Source organism: Nyctereutes procyonoides, unplaced genomic scaffold (assembly GCF_905146905.1).
Source record: "Nyctereutes procyonoides isolate TBG_1078 unplaced genomic scaffold, NYPRO_anot_genome, whole genome shotgun sequence".
Classification (NCBI taxonomy): domain Eukaryota; kingdom Metazoa; phylum Chordata; class Mammalia; order Carnivora; family Canidae; genus Nyctereutes; species Nyctereutes procyonoides.
In genome coordinates this window covers 7,674,117-7,693,273 of record NW_026575147.1, presented here as the reverse complement: position 1 = coordinate 7,693,273, position 19,157 = coordinate 7,674,117, and the positions used below count along the sequence as shown (strand labels likewise).

Sequence of the window (19,157 nt, the reverse complement as noted above, 5' to 3'; positions counted from 1 at the left end):
GCAGGTGCTCATCACAACAAAAGCAGCCTTGCTTTTGTGTGTTTGTGTATAGGGGTGTGTAAGATTTTATGTGAAAAAAGTTGTTGATAAAAAATCTGAAAACTAGCAATCTAAACACTTGATATCATTTTCACATTTCCACTAACTGGTCAACCAACCTATGCCTAAAAACACACAGTGATAGGGAATCATGATCTCCTGAGGCTGCCTATAACTTTGGGCAGCTATTAACTGTTAGATTAGAGCAACAAACTTCTATACCTTCCACTTCTTGGTCCTCCCTAATTTACTTCTTAGTATCATATATAAAACAAATGTAATCTCCCTTCCACATGACAATTCTTCAGATTTGAAGACTGATATCTCACTTTTCTAGATTTTCTGTTTCCATACCATCTTAGACACTTCCCATTTATTTAATACCCTTACATCCAGAATTATATGCAACATAACCAGGGAAGTCTTATCTATGAGCAAAGCATTTATCAACATTTTTACTCAAAATAGCACACACTCAGTAGAAAGAACTCCCCTTAGGTTTTCTGGTACTCAAGCGACACAACTAGCTCATATTGGGTTTACTGTTGGTTATGTCCCTCTTTGGTTTACCTGTGCTGCTTCAAGGCTGTTTCTTTCCTATCTTTTATTTATGCAGTTGAATGTTTTAATACAGGGGTAGAACATAATATACATTTCTTTTACATCGTATATTTTGAAAGTCAGTGTCTGAAATCTTTTCGGATACTATTCTACTATCCATAAGTCTATGCAGAATTCCTAACTTTGTGCCACTGGCAAATTTTATTAGCATGCATTTTACATATCTTCATCCAGTTCAATATTGAACAGGGCCAATATTTAGAAGATATCTAATACTAAAAGACTCCCCCTAAAGATAGCCACATCCCTCTTGGTCCAGTATTCTGTATACTCTTCCAGTTTATTGTACCCAACTGTACCACTGCTAAGCTTATCTTTCCCCATTAGATCCACAGGAACAATCATAACATACTTAAATACACTACCTACTCTAACTGCACAGTATCTTATTCATCTATGAAAGTAACTGAGATAATATGTGAGAATTTGCTTCGATAAACAATCACCTGCATTAAGGAACCCTATCACTGATAGATTATAGTAATCACCACTTCAAGTGTTTATAATCTACCTCTGTAATAATCTATTTTAGAATCTTAAGAATCAAAACCATTCTTAACTAGGCATTAGCTTACAGAAACATTTACTTCTCATTTTGAAAATGGGAACTATTGCTGTCTGATTCCATTCTTCTAGAACCATTTTCATTTTCTTCAATTTCTTACACATCACTGAAAAAAATACAGTGATCTCTCTGGCAAAGCAAACTGTCTCAGTAGCCACGAATGCTATGTAGTTCAGTGATTCTTAAGTAGGAGTGACTGTGCTATGCGCAAGGAATATTATAATGTCTGGATAGATTTTTGGTTGTCAAGACTAGGGAGCACTACTGGAATCTAGTGGTCAGAGGCCAAGGAAGGTGCTAAGCATATTACAATGCACAGGACAACTTTCCACAGCAAATAATTATCTGCTCCAAATGCCAACACTGTTGAAGCTGAAAAATGATGAAGTCCAGTCTCCTACTATCTACACAAAGAACCCATTTTCAACATTCATAGTGGGAAGGTTTCCAGAACAAAAATTCCCAATCTAAAAACTTCATGAGTGAATCGTAACACTTTTGAAAGATTTTAGTTATTACAAACTACGAAGTGCCAGATCTACCACTTAGTACCCAAGCGACCTTTTACAAGTGAGCACCCTATGGGCCCCAGCTTCTTCATCTGTAAAATGAAATTAAAGTCAACAGATTTTACAAGGCTCTGAAGATCAAAGGAAACAATGTGAAAGTGTTTAATAAACAGTAAAGCACTATTTAGCTTATATTTAAGTTAGAATTACATAATCCCATATAGAGAGCAAATATAAGATTCCATAACTACTTTCTTGTGGCTCTTATCTACTAATCCTGGTTCTATGCTCTGTAACGACATAGATTAAATCCACTCCTCCTTCAAATATAGCATCTTCATGTATATCTTCTTCTAAGTTAAATATCTCTAATTTCTGCAATGATTTTCATGTTATATGTTTTTATCCTGTTGGAGGGAGATGAAGAATGCCTTCCTCTCCATCATAATTGCTATCTGTTCAAATCCTTTACTTTCCACTAGGTCCCAGTTCATCAAATGCCACTTGAACATTTCATAGTATTTTATCTGGGCTGCTCAGGGGAGGCAATGTGGTTAGTGACATGAGTGTAGGCTTTAAAGTAAGATTAAGGTTCAAATCCTAGTTCTAGGGATGCCTGGGTGGCTCAGCGGTTGAGCGTCTGCCTTTGGCTCAGGACGTGATCCCGGAGTCCTGGGATCAAGTCCCGTACTGGGCTCTCTATGGGGAGCCTGCTTCTCCCTCTGCCTGTGCCTCTGCCTCTGCGTGTCTCATGAATAAATAAAATCTTAAAAAAAAAAAACAAAACAAAACCCAAAAACAAATCCTAGTTTTTTTTTTTTTTTTTTTTTAAGATTTTATTTATTCACAAGAGACAGATAGAGGGGCAGAGACACAGGCAGAGGGAGGAGCAGGCTCCATGCAGGGAGCCCGCCACAGGACTCGATCCCAGGTCTCTAGGATCACGTCCTGGACTGAAGGCAGTGCTAAACCGCTGAGCCACCTGGGCTGCCCAACAAATCATAGTTCTAATTCAAGGTATTACTATGAACAAATTTCTGAGACTCAGTTTCTTCATTTGTAAAAAGAAGCTATCACCCATTTTTTTTTTAACAGAGCTATCAGAACTAAGTAAGATGACACAGGTTATAAGACTTAACAGAGTGCCAAGTACAGAGCAGGAGTTAAATAAGTGTTCCTTGCCTTTCCCCCACCTCTCCCTTCTTATTTTAAAGAAGTTTTTTTTTTTTTTTCTTTTTTAATGCGGCTTCATGCTCAGAGTGGAGTCCAACGTGGGGCTTGAACTCATGACCTGGAGGATCAAGACCTGAGCTGAGATCAAGAGGGAGCTTAACTGACTCAGCCACCCAGGCACCCCTTAAATAATAATTTATACACATCTTATCTCCTTTAAAATTACATGCTTCTTGAGAGCAGAATCATACAGGTTTCTCCCTTCTCCCTCTTCTTACAGCCTTTCCTCCTTCATAATAATTCCCAGTGCTAAAATTTAATGGTGTTCAGAGTAAGAATGTGACATGCTTCCCTGCTTCTCAACTACCTTGGTCATTCTACTCTAGATGCTCTCCAGACTGACAATCTCCCTCAATTTCCTTAAAGGTCAACATATACTTGGTTTACTGATTTAACTGTATAAATATACGACATTCTCATCAACAAACAGAATGATAAAAAAAGAATGCCACAATAAAAGATTTAACAAACTCCCACCAAAGCCTCTTAAAGGTCTCTCCTTATGTCTTATGTTGAGTAAAACTCAATTCTAAATCATGGTGAGATGAAAATCTATCCTATTGAACTTTTTTTTTTTTAAGTATAATCTACACCCCAATGTGGGGCTCGAACTTACGACTCCAAGATCAAGACTCACATGCCTTACTGACTGAGCCAGCCAGGTGCTCTGTATCCTACTGAACTTTGAATCCTTAAAGAGATTATAGCTCTTAACTTGGTAGATTACAAATAACTAGTTAATGAATGTTAACCTAATTTTAAAATCATTGTTAAAGCAAAGCCACAATCTACCAGATTTCTGCCAAAAGAACAGAAGTAAATAATCGTTTTCTTTTAGAAGAAACAAGTTTGCCCAAATGTATTTTATACCTGTTTATCTCTGCAGTGCCAATGTATAGTCACAAACCTGAAAAATGGCTGGCTTGACCATGAGAACAAAAATCAGACCACTAAACAGAGAGGAATAATCTAATAAGAATAAAAATAATAATCTGGGTCTTATTATATGTACATATATCCTATAATTAATAATAACTGCCATTCCTGTTAGTGTTCATAAATATGAAGGTATATTCTTTTAATATTATAAAGAAGGAATGGTCAATCCTAGGTTTTTTTTTTTTAAACATTACATTTATTTATTTGAAGATTTATTTATTTGAAGGAGAGAGAGAGAGAGCAGAGTTAGAGAGCATGAATGGGGGGAGCACAGAAGCAGAGGGAGAAGCAGACTCTCTGATGAGCAGGGAGCCCAATGTGGGGCTCGATCCCAGGACCCTGGAATCACGACCTAAGCTGAAGGAAGGTGCTGAACTGACTGAGCCACCCAGGTGTCCCCTCAATCCTAGTTTCTATAAATTGGAAGTAAATCTATTTTTCCCCAAATTGTTTTTTGGTAATTATTTCTTTTGCATCTTCTGTAACAAAGATAACAAAATTACATTAACCTATAAATGAATCATGAAGTTTACAACTCTAGAAATTATTACCTGTTTGCCTTTACTAACTTCATTTGCACAAGTGGAAAGTTCTTCATGAATCACTCTGCAGTTTGTTATTAAACTTGTTGTTTGTGAGGTCGACAAGGGATCCCAAATGAATTCTACAAAGTCTGAAACAAAGTTTCAGTAGTGTACAGTTTATTTACTAGATTGCTTTACTTGTCACAAATAAACAGCTGAGGCCTTTAGCAAAGACTTCCATCCTACACAATTTAAAATCCATGCCAATCATTACCATTATGTATTTGCATACATCAATTTCCTTGTCCTTTTTGGGCTCTATTGAATTTTTCTAACTCAGTCACAGCCATAGTTAAATCCACCTGTCACTGAGTCTATGGCTCTAACCATGTTGCTAAAACATGGCTAGGAAAAAAATACACTTTAAACTTATCAAGGTAAAACTCCAGTAAGCCCTTCACTCTGCCTAGCAATCACATTGTTTCCCTGGACCATTCCACCTCCCTCTCACCCAGATGATCATTTTATGTCTTTTTCTTCTCAGTATATGAACTTAGCTCTTCTAGACGACTATTTACTTTTTTCTCTTCCTTTGCTTTCACCCTCATGCTGATGACTTCCTCAACTGATGGAAAACAGACAAGCAACTACTGCAGAATCTACACACTTACCTACATGTATGCCCACATACTCTGAACTTGTCTTCCATTCTTATGGATGAAGCACCTATGGTCCTCACTAAGGCCAACCTTTTATTTGTGCAAAATGTCTCAACCCGTTTGGCTTACTGGAAGATCCTGTTTCTGGAATTCACCCTTTTAATTTCAGTATTGCTATCACTTCCACTGGATCTTTCCCATTAGCCTTAGAAGAATTATTCTCTTATATTGAAAATAATCCCTCCCTTGACCCTTCTTTTCCCTCTAGTACTGCCTGATTTTCCTTCACTTTACAACAAAATTCTTCAAAAACCATCTCTAATTTCTCTCCTCCTATTAACTCTTGAATTCATTTCAATTATTCAATTAGGCCTTATCTCTAACCATTCTACCTAAACTATTCTTACCATTGCAATGACTTTCACATTGCAAAACCCGATGGTTGATTCTAGTCCCCATCTGATTTATCAGCAACAATTGGGAAAGTTGATCACTCCCCTTACAAACATTTCTTTTCTTGGCATCCAGGATAGCATTCCTGGTTTCCCACCTACCTCTGTGGTCTCCTTTGCTGGTGGTGCCTGTCATCTCTTTGATTCATAAATGCTGGAGTACCTCAGGACTCAGGTCACTTAGCTTTTCTTTCCTATTTACATTTATACCCTTAGTATTTAAGGTCAGTTTTATGGCTCTAAATGGCATCTATGTGCTGATAATTCCGAATTTATGTCTGCTACTTGGACCTCTCCTTTAGATTCACATATTCAACAACCTAATTGGCATCTCTATTTGGATAACAGGCATCGCAAATTCAACATTTGTCAAACTGAGCTCCTGATAACACCTCCTTACCCTAAATGTGGTCCTCTCAGTCTCTTCCACTTCAGGAAATGGCAACTTTGTCCTTCCACATGCCCAAACCCATGCAGTCACTTTTGATTCCTCTCTCTTTTGCTCCACACAACCAAACCATTAGCAAATTGTTAGTGCTCTCTTTAAATGTATGCAGAATTTGACCACTTTTCAGCACCTCCACTTTTAATACCCTACCCTAAACTAGTATCATCTGTTGCTTGGATTACTGCAAAAGCTTTCTAAGTGGTCTATCTATACAGTTCATTCTCAACACAGTAACCACAGTGATTCTATCAAAATGTTAGGCAGATAATCATTTCTCTGTTCCAAACTCTCCAATTACTTCTCACTCTTTCACTTACAGTAAGAAATTAAGGTCTTACAAATGATTATAAGGACCTATAGAACATAGTTCCTGTCATCTTTTTTTTTTTTTTTTCCTGTCATCTTTTAAAAAGATTTTTAGGGAGGTGCAGGGAGAGAGAGAATCTAAAGCAGACTCTGTGGGGGATGGGGTGGGGGAGCCCAACGCAGCACTTGATCCCATGACCGAGATCATATCCTGAACTGAAACCAAGAGCTGGACGCTTGACTGACTGAGCCACCCAGGCACCCCAGCTTTTGCCATCTTGTTAACCTCTTCCTGCTCTCCATCCATCTCACTCTACTATAGCTACACTGGCCTATGTGCTGTTTTTCAAGCAAATCAGGCTGGCTTCTGCCTCGGGGCCTTTGCATTTGCTGTTTCCACTGCCTTGGGTCCTATTTCCCCAGATATTCCTAAGGCCCACTTCTTCCTTTCAGAATCTCAACTGTGACCTTCTCAATAAGGCCTTCTCTGGCCAGTCTATTTTAGATTGCAATTCTCTTTGATAATTTGTATCCTTTCTCTTACTTTTTCATCTCAGCCCTCATAACTAACATGTTCTAGGTTTTCTTTATCTTGTTTATTATCTGTCTTTTTCACAGAATGTAAGCTGCAGGAGAGAAGGAATTATTATTTTATTCACTACTGCATATGCTGAGGCAACAACAGTGCCTAACTCAGGGTAGACCCTTGTAAAATACAAGTTAAGTAATAGAAAAAATGAAATAGGTTTTAAAAGTAAAACCCCAAGCCAGATGTGGCAATTGCTTGTATAGGGAAGAAAGATGGAGGAGTGAATGACTGAAAATCCTGGTTTGAATACATGGGTAGATGGAGATGTCACTTTCCAGATAAAAAACATAAGAGAAGTAGAACTGCAGCAAAGATGGTAAGTATGATTTCACATGTGGACTTGGGAGATGCCTATTGGGCATCCAAGTAGATGTACTCAGAAAGTACTTTGGTAAGAGAGATCTGGACTTGCTCTAGTTCTTTTGGATTTAAAATTATGTAGAGCAGCACTATCCAAAGTAACTTTCAGAATGATGGGAAAACACATCATAACTGCTATCTGATAGCCATGAGCTACATATATATGACTATTAAGTATTTAAAATGTCATTAAGGTGACTGAGGAACTGGATATTAATTTTACTTAGGTAAAAATTTTAATAATCACATTTAGTCACTGGTTACCACACTGAACAATACAGATATAGATGGCACTAAAGGAGAGCATGAAATTATCCAAGGGGCTCATGAAGAGTAAAAGAGGGTCCAAGACAAAACTTGAGATTATATATACAATACTAATTTCTCATAATTCTACTTATTTGAGGGACTTTAATTCTAAGTGATGTATTTGGAGATTTTAGAAGAGCACTTAAACATATTCTGTGTTATTAAGAGAGCTAGGTAAAAGTATTAACTTTCTAATAAAACTATGACTATACTGCAAGATACACTGAGAAAAATCCTTAGAGCTTAGCCAAATTGGCTAAGAAGCAATACAAAAGTGGTTGCTTCATCTTTTAAGAGTTCTGGAGACTTTGGTCTAAGAATCAATTCTCAGGGACATGGTGAAACAGATCAAGTAAAATTTCAGATGAAACAAATCTTCAGGAAGCACAAACACCATTGTAAGTACAGATGTGGAAGATGCAGTAATGTTTTTTAAGGAAAGAAATTAGCAGAAATGGGGTGAAGTCAAGGGAAAAAAAGAAAGGAATAGGAATGAAAGTATGCCACTAATAAACAACTTAGATATTATAAAAGCAACACTAATGTCACATATGCTAACGGCAGAGAAATACTAGCAGTTTGGTAGCCAATCACTTGTGCAAAGAAGCACTTTTTAACCACCTTCAGTTACATCTATTGGTTTTTACTGCATATTTCTGCATTCAAAAACTTCTGAAAAAAATTGTGAATATAGCAGAAATGATTGATCCTAGACTCTGCCAGAGAATAATTTAATTTTATCAAGATTACAAAGCAGTACCTGTAAGTCGAGGAATAACTGTTTTGTTGATGACAGTAGGCAAGATTTTCTTATCAGAACTATCTTCCTTCTTTGAATCTTCCATACTGTTAGCCATAAATTTTTCTATAGATGTGAACCACGGCATCTGTTTTAAACCTATGGCATCAAACTTACAAAAAATTATCAAAATTTTTAATATATTAAAAAAATTAGTTTATTTTAAAAATAATCATATTTTCAGTAATTGCCTGTTCTGAGAATCAAACATAATAATTCCATATTTTAATCCCCTGTATTTAGCCCTAGACCACCAACACTAGGCAGAATGACATGACAAAGACATAATGTCTAAACAGTATGACAAGAAACTACATTCTATGCACCATTCATATGACAAATACTCCAAAAATGCCCACTGTGTTCAGAACCTGCCACACATTACTTTTGGGAACAAAATATATATTTGTAAGAATAGCACTTAAAATAACCATGGAATTTGTTTATAAAAAATCATTTACCTCATGCAAAAGTCATTTCTGGTTCCCTCAATTCTCACAGGCACAAATTTGTATTTATAGGTGGTTTAGCTTACAATTAGATGGCCAATTATTATTTGTGGAATGAATGAATGAACAGATCTCTGCTAAGTGTAACAGAGTACTCGACTCAGCTTGAGTGATTAACAACTAGGCTGCTGTTCAACCAACTACTTAACATTTTCTTACAGATAAGCTTAGTTCCTGTACTATGAATACTGCCTGGCCCTGAATCTAACACAGCAACAGGCAGGCATGCATGACTAGGGCAGAGAAAGAGAAAAGGATATGGCTCTGTCTCCTTCACGTTGTTAAATCTTTATCTTCGTTTCTCCTCTATTCCTACAATTTCACTTTCTCATTTCTGTTTCCTCACTAGACATATCCACATGGATGTTCCACACTATCAGTAAAACTTCCTTCAAAATCTTTTTCCCTCTGGAAATGCCTCATTTCTATTAATGGAACTACTACTGTTCTAATAACCCAGAATCAAAACACTGGGGCCACCTTTCAATGTGGTGTGTCAGGGTGATTCTCAGTTTTTACTAATTCTTTATTTTAATTCTAATACAGTTAATATACAGTTGTATTAGTTTCAGGTGTACAATATAGCGATTCAACGCTTCCATACATCACCCAGTGCTCATCATAGCAAGTGCACTCTTTAATCTCTATCACCTATTTCACCCACCCCACCCCCCTACCCTCCTCCTTTCTGGTAACCATCAGTTTGTTCTCCATGGTTATGAGTCTGTTTCTTGTTTTTTTTCTCTTTCTCTGTAATCCACCCTTTCTCTTTCCTTTGTCACTACCACTCTGTACGAAGAATTCACTACCTTGGACTTGGGGTACAGCAGTAGCCTTTCAGTTTTATATCCATCTCTCATCTCCCTTCCCTCCAAGTTAGCCTGCTGCTAGGACTTCCTAAAACATTTTATTACTTTCATAATGCTACTCCTCCCATTATTTACCAAAATAAGTTCCTATCTCTTTAGGATCTGAAACTCTATACAATCACTACCTCCTGAACTATGATTTCTCCTTATGTGCCTTTACAAAAACTTTCCTTTTTGTCTCCTGTTTAAATCTCCTATACCCTTCAGTCCTCATTTAAATCCTCCCTCCTCAATGCAGCTTTCCAAACCAAATTATTGCCAATACCTTATCTCCAAACTTCAGTACTGTTGGTACCTAAGTTGAATTTCCTCACACTAAAATTCTTAAAAGTTAATACTGGGCAGCCCTGGTGGCCCAGCGGTTTAGCACCGCCTTTAGCCCGGAGTGTGATCCTGGAGACCTGGGATCAAGTCCCATGTTGGGCTCCCTGCATGGAGTCTGCTTCTCTCTCTGCCTGTCTCTCTCTGTCATGAATAAATAAATAAAATCTTAAAAAAAAAAAAAAAAGCTAATACTATCTTTACACTTTTAAATCATTTAAAAATGGTCTTAAATTTATCATAGAAGTAGATAAAAAATAAAAGTGTTTCCTTGACAGATGTTTAGTGCTATTCAGACTTAAAAATAAAGGGAGAAACAAAAAGAAAAGAAACAAGAAAAGATGAATGCAAACTATTACCCCAACGCACTATCAATTCCAACTGTATGTATTTTAAAGCTAAACTGATAACAAGGGCATTTTAATAATGACCATGGCAGAATTATTTCTTTCCTATGTTAAGCTTAAATACCTTAAGAGGATTCCAATCAATCAACTGAACTCGGATTAGGGGATTTAAAAGCTTCGGTATGCACAAACTAATGAAAGCTTCATAATAAGAATCAGGATACTTTTCCCGCCATTGTTGAAATTTCAACAAAATATGCTGGATATTACAAAAATCATCATGTACATCTTCAAAAATCTTCTTGTGGTCCTGTAAAATATCACCTGTAAACAAAATGAGTCCCTGTGTTTCGGGTATTTTAAGTTTGTGAACTTTATTTGCTTTCTATAAACACAGTCATGTACAACTATGTATGTAATCAACTGAGCTGAAAACTTTCCTTTGATGTTAACGTATAAATTAATTTTTATTAAAAAAATCACTTTAATAGCAATAGTGACACTAACAAACTCCACCATTTATTGAGTCCCTGCTATTTCAGCGTATAACTATCTTCTCTACAAGGCAGGTGTTACTACCTATTCACAGACAAAAAACAAGCAAACAAACAACATGAGATTCAGGGAAGTCAATGGACCTGCCTAAGATCACACAGAATACAGCCCTTCTTCAAACCCATCTATTTGACTGTAAGGCCCACATTCTTTCAAATATACAATATTTTACTTCCTCATACCATTAAAATTTTTAAGTAACCTCTACCCCCACCATGGGACTCAAACTCATAATCCTGAGATCATCAAGAGTTACATGCTTTACCACCTGAGCCAACCAGGTACCTCTAAATGTAATTGTTTTCAATTAAAAACTATAATATAGACAGTTTGTAGCAGAGAAATGAAATTAAAAATGTTCATCATTCCTTTACAAAAGATGAGAAAGGCTGAGGGAAAAAACTGTAAGGATGTAGAATACTCACAACGTTCCTCCATTTTATCTCACTTTTTTCAGAAGTAGAAAAAGTGTTTTTTGTTTTTTGGAGTAAACTCTACCCCCAACATGGGGCTCTAGCTCACGACCCCAAGCTCAGGATCAAGAGTCAGTTCTACTGATTGAGCCAGCCAAGTGCCCCAGGAAAAGTCTAAAAAGGGGGTAAAAAATGTGTTCCTTTTTCCCTGAATTTCAACTATTTTATATATTTTATGTATTTAAGGGCAATCACAGTAAAGTATTTCCTACCATTTCAATATTTCAAATTAAGACATATTAGAAACTTGATAACTAACCTTGGGTTTCTTGGAAGTCAATCATGTCTTCTGAAGACAGTTCATCATCACTAGATGTCCCTTCCTGGTGATCACAATTCCCACAAAGTGCCCTTGCTTGTCTTCTTCGTGACCTATGTTTTGCAATAAACCGAAAACAAAAACAGTTCCTGTTGAAAAGAAATGCTTTAAAACAAAAAGGAGTCACCATTTATTTAAAATGCTCAGAATATAAACCACCTTATTAGCACACAATTTTATGTTAATATTTTTGGCATTTTAGCTTGATTAATCTTAACTGGTAGTTCTCCCTCTTCTTCTTACAGGACATTCTCATGGGCTACACAGACTTTAAAGAGGGGGTAACAATAAAATAACGGGTGGCTGCTATTTACAAAAAATTCCCAGACCAAGAAATACCATTTACCTGTTCCTTCTGACTGACCTAATACACCAGTGTGTCTTTAAATGCTGGGGTTTAGGGCTGTTTAACTAAATCTTGGTTTTATGTCATCCTCACAAACTAATGTTCAGTTATGGTTAATCATATCATATGGGTTAACTATATTTAAGTAGCAAAAAATACTTGCTCAATGATGCTTTAAGTCTTCACTTTATATAGCTACCTTCGAGATTCAATCTCTTCTAAAATCCATTGAGTTTTTTCATCTATAGCCAAGCTTTCATTTGTTGATGTCTCAGCTCTGCCTGTTAATGAATAAAATTGATTTCATACTGCAAATTCTTAAAAGAAATAAAGTAAGACACTTTGAAACCAAAGTTATATCTCGGGTATATATACATACAAGTATATATAAATACACTTAATATGCTTGAATTGCATATTTCATCATGCAATGAAATTTCAATGTTAGCTCCCAACCATAATATTAAAAGGCATTGAGCTTGCTTGCTAGCCTGACACCTTGGCTAGTGAAAATAGTTCAGTACTTGAGAACACTAACAAAATTCTACCAAGTTTCTTTTTCGCATATTCTTTTTCTTAGTACTTTTTACCAGTTTTTTTTTTCTGTGCCTGAATTTTTAAATTTGCATTACCAATCTTATTCATACTACGTTTTACTTCAGTATATACCATAATTTATAACTACAGGTCATGTGTTTGAAGTCATTTTGCTTTAATCAGCTATTTGGTTATGATCCCATCTTTCACTATTCCCTGGACAGCACTTTAATCAAAGGAAGGCATCTCTGAAAATACAAAACCAGTGTGAGAACTATAATCCAAATCTATTTTTTTTTTTAAATCCGAATCTTGAGATTTTACAGATGATTCTCTACTGAAACCCATCAAAATGTCTTTAACCTCCATAACTAATCTGTGGAAGGGCCATGAAATCTTTAATAAGTTACATTTCTGACACGGCCTATAGATTTACGTCAACTCATCTCAAAATAGTCATTATCTGACCATATATTCTGTCTCAAATACTAAAATGATTAGAAGTCATTTTATTTTTTTTTGTCTTAGACTTAATTCAAGACATTCTAAAGCCCTGGCTCTACATATTTTGAGGTTTTTAAAAATGGTAGGTGAAAGGTTAGTGAGAAGATACGCAAAAAACATTTTTTATACAGAATACAAATATTTATATTCTCCAGCTGATAATTCAGCTTAACGATAAATCGTACTGAACACGAAATACACTAACATGATAACTGTTGTAAATGCGTTGATTCATATTTTAGTTCATCTTGCCTGCGTTTCATAAAGGTCAAGGCTTGTTTTAAAAGAAGTGCATGCATGGATGATTCTATTTCTTGGATGCTGATAATCTGAAATACACATAAGTAACATTTTGTAGGTTATCAATAATGAATTATAAAAAATACATAAGCATAGGTATATGCTCAATTCCTATGTATAAAGGAACATTTCCAATCCTACAACATTTTAATTAAAAAAAAATTGTGAGATAGAGATGTGGTTGCCAACGCTTTTAATATTCATAAAAACCAGGAAATCAACTATACTAAAACAGTAATAAATATAATAAACAATGAAAGCAAATGGGCTGAAGTCAGGAACATGGATAAGAATGGACAGATAAGAAATAGGGTTCTTTATTTGAGATACAAGGAGCAAGAGAAAATGAGTTCAGCTCTTTTTCATAAGCTGAGGGGGGGAGACTGTAAGAGGGCACTTGAGAAAACTGATAAATTAAAAAAAAACAGAGAATGGAAGAGACCTAACCAGACAAGTAAAAAAAACCTGTGAAGCAGAAATAACTGATTATTTAAAATCAACATTCTTGGGCAGGCCCCGTGGCGCAGCAGTTTAGTGCCGCCTGCAGCCTGGGGTGTGATCCTGGAGACCAGGGATTGAGTCTCACGTCAGGCTCCCTGCATGGAGCCTGCTTCTCTCTCTGCCTGTGTCTCTGCCTCTCTCTCTCTCTCTCTCTGTGTGTCTCTATGAATAAATAAAATCTTTAAAAAAATAAATAAAATAAAAATAAAATCTTGGGGCGCCTAGGTGGTATAGTGGTTGAGCACCTGCCTTGGGCTCAGATCATGATCCCGGGGGTCCTGGGACTGAGTTCCATATCAGGCTCCCTAAAGGGAGCTGCTTCTCTCTCTGCCTATGTTTCTGCCTCTCTCTGTCTCTCATGAATACATAAAATCTTAAAAAAATAAAATAAAATAAAATCAGCATTCTTATATTTCTTGGGCAACAACCCCCTCACTTCAATGATGTTCCATAGTAGCTACCATGGATATATCAATGTGTAGGGTGAGAGACTTTAACAGTGTAATTCTTCAAGGATCAATGAAGAAAGCTGTATTGCAATAAATACTTCAGAAAGCAACTACCAAGGGACAGTAAAAGGTAGACAACTTAAAACGAGAGAAAAAAAAATCCAATTGTTTGATAACATTTTAAATGTAAATGAAAGCAGTGAAGAAAGTTGAATGTATTTTTTAAATGACTCATCTACTTAAAAAAAAAAAAAAAAGATCAACTCAAGACCCCAATGTAAGGGCTTAGTATGTACAAAACAAAACCAGAAATTATAAAAAGGAATGATTCACTGATTAATACAAAAATTTCAAAACATCAGGATATCAAAAAAAAAGTGAAATCAAAAGACAAACTCTAAGTTTATCTACATGAAGTAGGATAAAACATTAAAAATTTTAAGTAGTAAGGAATTTTCACCATAGAAGGAAAAAAGAGGAAAAACACTATGAACTAAAAGGATAAAGAGACAAATAATTTGCAAGAAACAAGACTGACATGTGTTAATAAAACAAAGGACTAAAAAAAAAAAAGGACTGTTTTGAGATATATAAGATGAAACTGTAAGAGTCTCTTAATCATAGAAAACTGAGTGTTGCTGGGGGCAGGGAAATGGGTGGAGGGATGGGGTAACTGGGATGGCATTAAAGGAGGGCACGTGATATAATAAGCACTGGGTGTTATATAAGACTGATAAATCACTGACCTCTATCTTTGAAACTAATAACATACGTTAATTCATTGAATTTCAGTAAAAAAAAAAAATGGAAAAAAATAAAATGAAAAAAACCCACCAAATAAGTATGTAAAAACCACCCATTTTTTAAACGAAATAAGCTAAAAATAAAACTAATATAATCTTTCTGGTGAATAATTAAACAATGTTTCACAAGCCTCAAAGACATTTAAACACTTTGATTTCCTAATTCCTTTTAGGAATTTTTCTTAAACAGATGGAATTTTAACACAATTTAATATACAAAACTTTGTAATACCAAAATAATTGCAAAAAACCCCTAACTGCCCAACATAAAGGGGATCCTTAATGTCACAGTATGTCAAAAATGTGTAAGAAAACAGTAGAGGAAAGTATTTAGTTGTGAGATTTACTTATATATCTTATGGTAAGGGGATTTCTTTTAAAAAGGAAATATATTTATAACCATGTTACCTTTTCATTAAGACAGTCAATTAAATTTTCCACATAAACTTTCATGCTTTTATAGAATTTAAAATTTTGAGCTTGAGATGATGAATTCTCTAGGTTCTGGATGGTACTCTTTGAGCTCTCGACATCTTGTATGTATTTTTCATATTCCCTCAGGTGTGAGCGGTGAGTATCCTGTAGCAATGTTAATCTAAGTAAAACAAAGAAAAATGAAAACTGCTTTGTTTTTCCAACCTTTATTTCTACTACAGTAAGTAGCAGTCTGATGAAATTTTTTTTCAAAGCTACCTTACAGACACCACCAAGGAAATGGACAATCACATAAACCTGGGTTTATGAGACTTGCTGCACACAAGAGAGTACCACAATGAGAAAGGTCTTAGGGGAAAAGGTAGGAAAGGACACTTAGAAGTTTTTAGGTGCTTGAGCTAATTAGAGGGTAATTTTATTTATTTTTAAAGATTTTATTTATTTATAAATGTTTTGAGAGACAGAGAGGGGGCGGGGCAGGCTCCATGCACGGAGCCTGATGCGGGACTCGATCCCGGGACCCCACGATCATGCCAGATCACGCCCTGGGCCGAAGGCAGGTGCTAAACTGCTGAGCCACCCAGGGATCCCCCTATAGTGTGTGACTTTTAGCTTTAGTCTTTAGACCATGAAAACGTAATTTCTTTTTAGAATAAAAAACCCAGTTAATAAAAAAAAAATTAAATAGGGGCAGCTCGGTTGGGCATCTGACTTGATTTTGGCTCAGGTCTTCATCTCAGGGTTATGGGATCGACCCTTGTGTTGGGTTCCATGCTCAGCAGAGTCTGCTTGGGATTTTCTCTCTCCTCCCTCTGCCCTGTTCCCTGCTCTTGTGCATTCTCTCTCAAGTAAATATTTTTTAAAAATACACTAAAGTTAAATATAAAATCTATCCAGATAAAGTGAAATGCTAATCTCTAACAGTGGCCTGCTACCTTTTTCCTATTCTATAATTAATGTAAGACAACGGTCTCAAAATTTCAAAAAAGGCCAAAAAACAAAAAACCCCAAGTCCCACGTTATATGCAATTTTAGATGCAATCGCTGTAATTCTAGCTCTTTTCTTCCAATTAAGGACTTTCAGAAAGATAGTAAATAATAGTGAGGTTACTACAAAAATAGTCTTGAATCAAGGCAATCTTCATCATTTAACATCAATACTGAAAAACAATGATTTGGAACACAGCGTGGCAAGTTTTTCCTGTAAAGATCCAGATAGTATTTTAGGGTTTGGAGTTAACAGTTCCTATTGCTATGAACTCAATTGTGTGGTGTAGCACTAAAGCACACACAGACAATACATAAATGCACAAGTATGGCTGTGTGACAATAAAACTTTATTTACAAAAACAGGCAGTAGGCTGGTAGTTTTCTAAGTCCCTAAGTATAGATAGCCTAATATCTAAAACTGGTACATCTAAAAATTTTTATATTTACTCCACTATATGATATGCTATAAAGTACCTCACAATGCTATATAATGTCCTTTTCTATGTCAAACCATTTAAATGAACCACTACAACCAATATATCTTAGCTGCAATATGATTATGGAATGAAGCTACTTTAAAGCTGATTTACACAAAAGATACAGAGGAAGAAAATTTGGAACCTGTTACCATATATTAGAAAATAAATTCCCAAGTATTAAAAAAAAAAGGCAACAGAAATGTTCTCTATGAACATCATCATTCCACTGTGTTTGGAAAAGATACTTGGTATTACTTCAGTCTGAAATTTGTTAAGGCTTTTCTGTTATTTCACATTTGATCTATCCTGAAGAATATTCCACATGTGCTTGAAAAGAATGTACCTTCTGCTCCTGTTGGGTGGAATATTCTGGTTAGGTCTGTTTTGTTCAAGATCACTGTTTCCTCATTGATTTTCCATCTGATGATGTTCCATCCATTACAGATAGTAGGATACTGAAGACTCATACTATTCATTATAATACTGCTATTTCTCTCTTCAGCTGTCAATACTTGCTTTATATAGATGCTGTAATATCAGATGCATATATAATGGTTTACTGTTAGAATTTCTGATAAATTGATCTCTTTATATAAGCCATAATGTCATTCTGTCACTTATAATAGTTTTTTTTTTTAAAGATTTATTTATTTATTCATGAGAGAGACAGAGAGAGAGAGGCAGAGACAGAGGGAGAAGCAGGCTCCTCCTCGCAGGGAGCCCAATGTGGGACTCAATCCCAGATTCAGGGATCATGCGCTGAGCTGAAGACAGAAGCTCAACCACTGAGCCACCCAGGCGTCCCCCTTATAACAGTTCTTAATTATGCCACTACTGCTCTTTAGTTTACTATTTTCAATTCTTTCACTTTCAGTCTATATGTATTCTTAAATCTAAATGAGTCTCTTGTGACAGCCTATATCTGGATCTTATTTTTTTACCCACTCTATGTCATTTAATAACAGTTTAATCTTTTTGTATTTAAGGTGATACTAATACAAGAATATCTTGTTATTGCCATTTTGTAAATTTTCTGTCTTGTATTTTCTGCCTTTTCTTCTCTTGCTACTGTATTTTGTTAATTTTTTTTGTAGACACATGCCCTTAGTCTTTTCTCATTTTCTTCTGTGCTTCTATAAGTTTTGTGTGTTTATCATGGGAATCACAAAAAACATAGTTCTAATAATCTATTTTATGCTGATAACTTCAATTATATACAAAAAAATTCTACTTATTCCTTCATATTTCCTCCACTTGTTATTGATCACATCACATCTTAAAATTTTGTATTCAATAACAGTGTCAGTTTTTGTTTATCTTTTAAATTCTATACCTAAACTAAAAGTGATTTTCACATCAATCTTACAATAGTACATGAATAGCTATTTGTTTATATATTTATGTTTACCATAGCTTTATATACACACACACACACACACACCAAGGCTGTGTCAGAAATTTAGTTTATTACTTTTAAGTAAAGTCTACACCCAATGTGGGGCTTGAAATCACAACCCACAGATCAAGAGCTGAATGCTCTATTGATGTGCCAGCCAGCCTTGTATTTTCATATGGTTCATGTGACTGGCTGGCTTTCTTTCATTTCAACCATTTTCAGTCCTTTATCAAGGACTTTTAATAGCAATTTTTGTAAGGCAGGTCTAATGATAATGAACACCCTCAGCTTTGTCTGAGGTCTTTATTTCGCCTTGGATTTTTAAAGGACAATTATATTGATTATAATAGTCTTGGCTGGGAGTTTCTTTCAGCACTTTTTATACATCATCCTACTCCTTCTGGCCTATAATATTTCTACAGAGAAATCTACTAATAATCTTATGGGGTTCCCTAGTATCTGATAAGGTGCTTTTGTCTTTTTGCTTTCAGCATTCTCTTTTTGTCTTTTGGAAGTTTGATTATGTGTCTCAGTGTGAGCTTCCCTGGGTGCATCCTTCTTATAATCTTTTTGAGCTTAAAATTGCATGTCTATTTTCTTCCTCAAATTGGTAAGTTTTTGAACTTATCTTCAGATAATTCCCTGCCCCACTCTCTCTTCTCCTACTTGGAA

General features: G+C 35.6%; 1 protein-coding gene across 9 annotated transcripts in view; it reads right to left on the bottom strand.

Annotated features, from left to right (window-relative positions):
- Nucleotides 1–19,157, bottom strand: part of GCFC2 (GC-rich sequence DNA-binding factor 2) — a 51,145-nt gene that overhangs the window by 15,365 nt on the left and 16,623 nt on the right. For 3 of the 9 annotated variants that reach the window (XM_055312627.1, XM_055312629.1, XM_055312631.1), the window contains 7 exons: nucleotides 15,594–15,780; nucleotides 13,338–13,461; nucleotides 12,291–12,372; nucleotides 11,686–11,798; nucleotides 10,523–10,722; nucleotides 8,314–8,464; nucleotides 4,458–4,579 (listed from right to left, as the gene is read on the bottom strand). In XM_055312627.1, the coding sequence (XP_055168602.1) occupies nucleotides 4,458–4,579; nucleotides 8,314–8,464; nucleotides 10,523–10,722; nucleotides 11,686–11,798; nucleotides 12,291–12,372; nucleotides 13,338–13,461; nucleotides 15,594–15,780 (979 nt within the window). Of the gene's footprint in view, nucleotides 1–4,457; nucleotides 4,580–8,313; nucleotides 8,465–10,522; nucleotides 10,723–11,685; nucleotides 11,799–12,254; nucleotides 12,373–13,337; nucleotides 13,462–15,593; nucleotides 15,781–17,432; nucleotides 17,618–19,157 lie in introns of those variants that run through there. The other 6 variants (XR_008662744.1, XM_055312630.1, XM_055312632.1 and 3 more) reach the window with 6 other exon arrangements.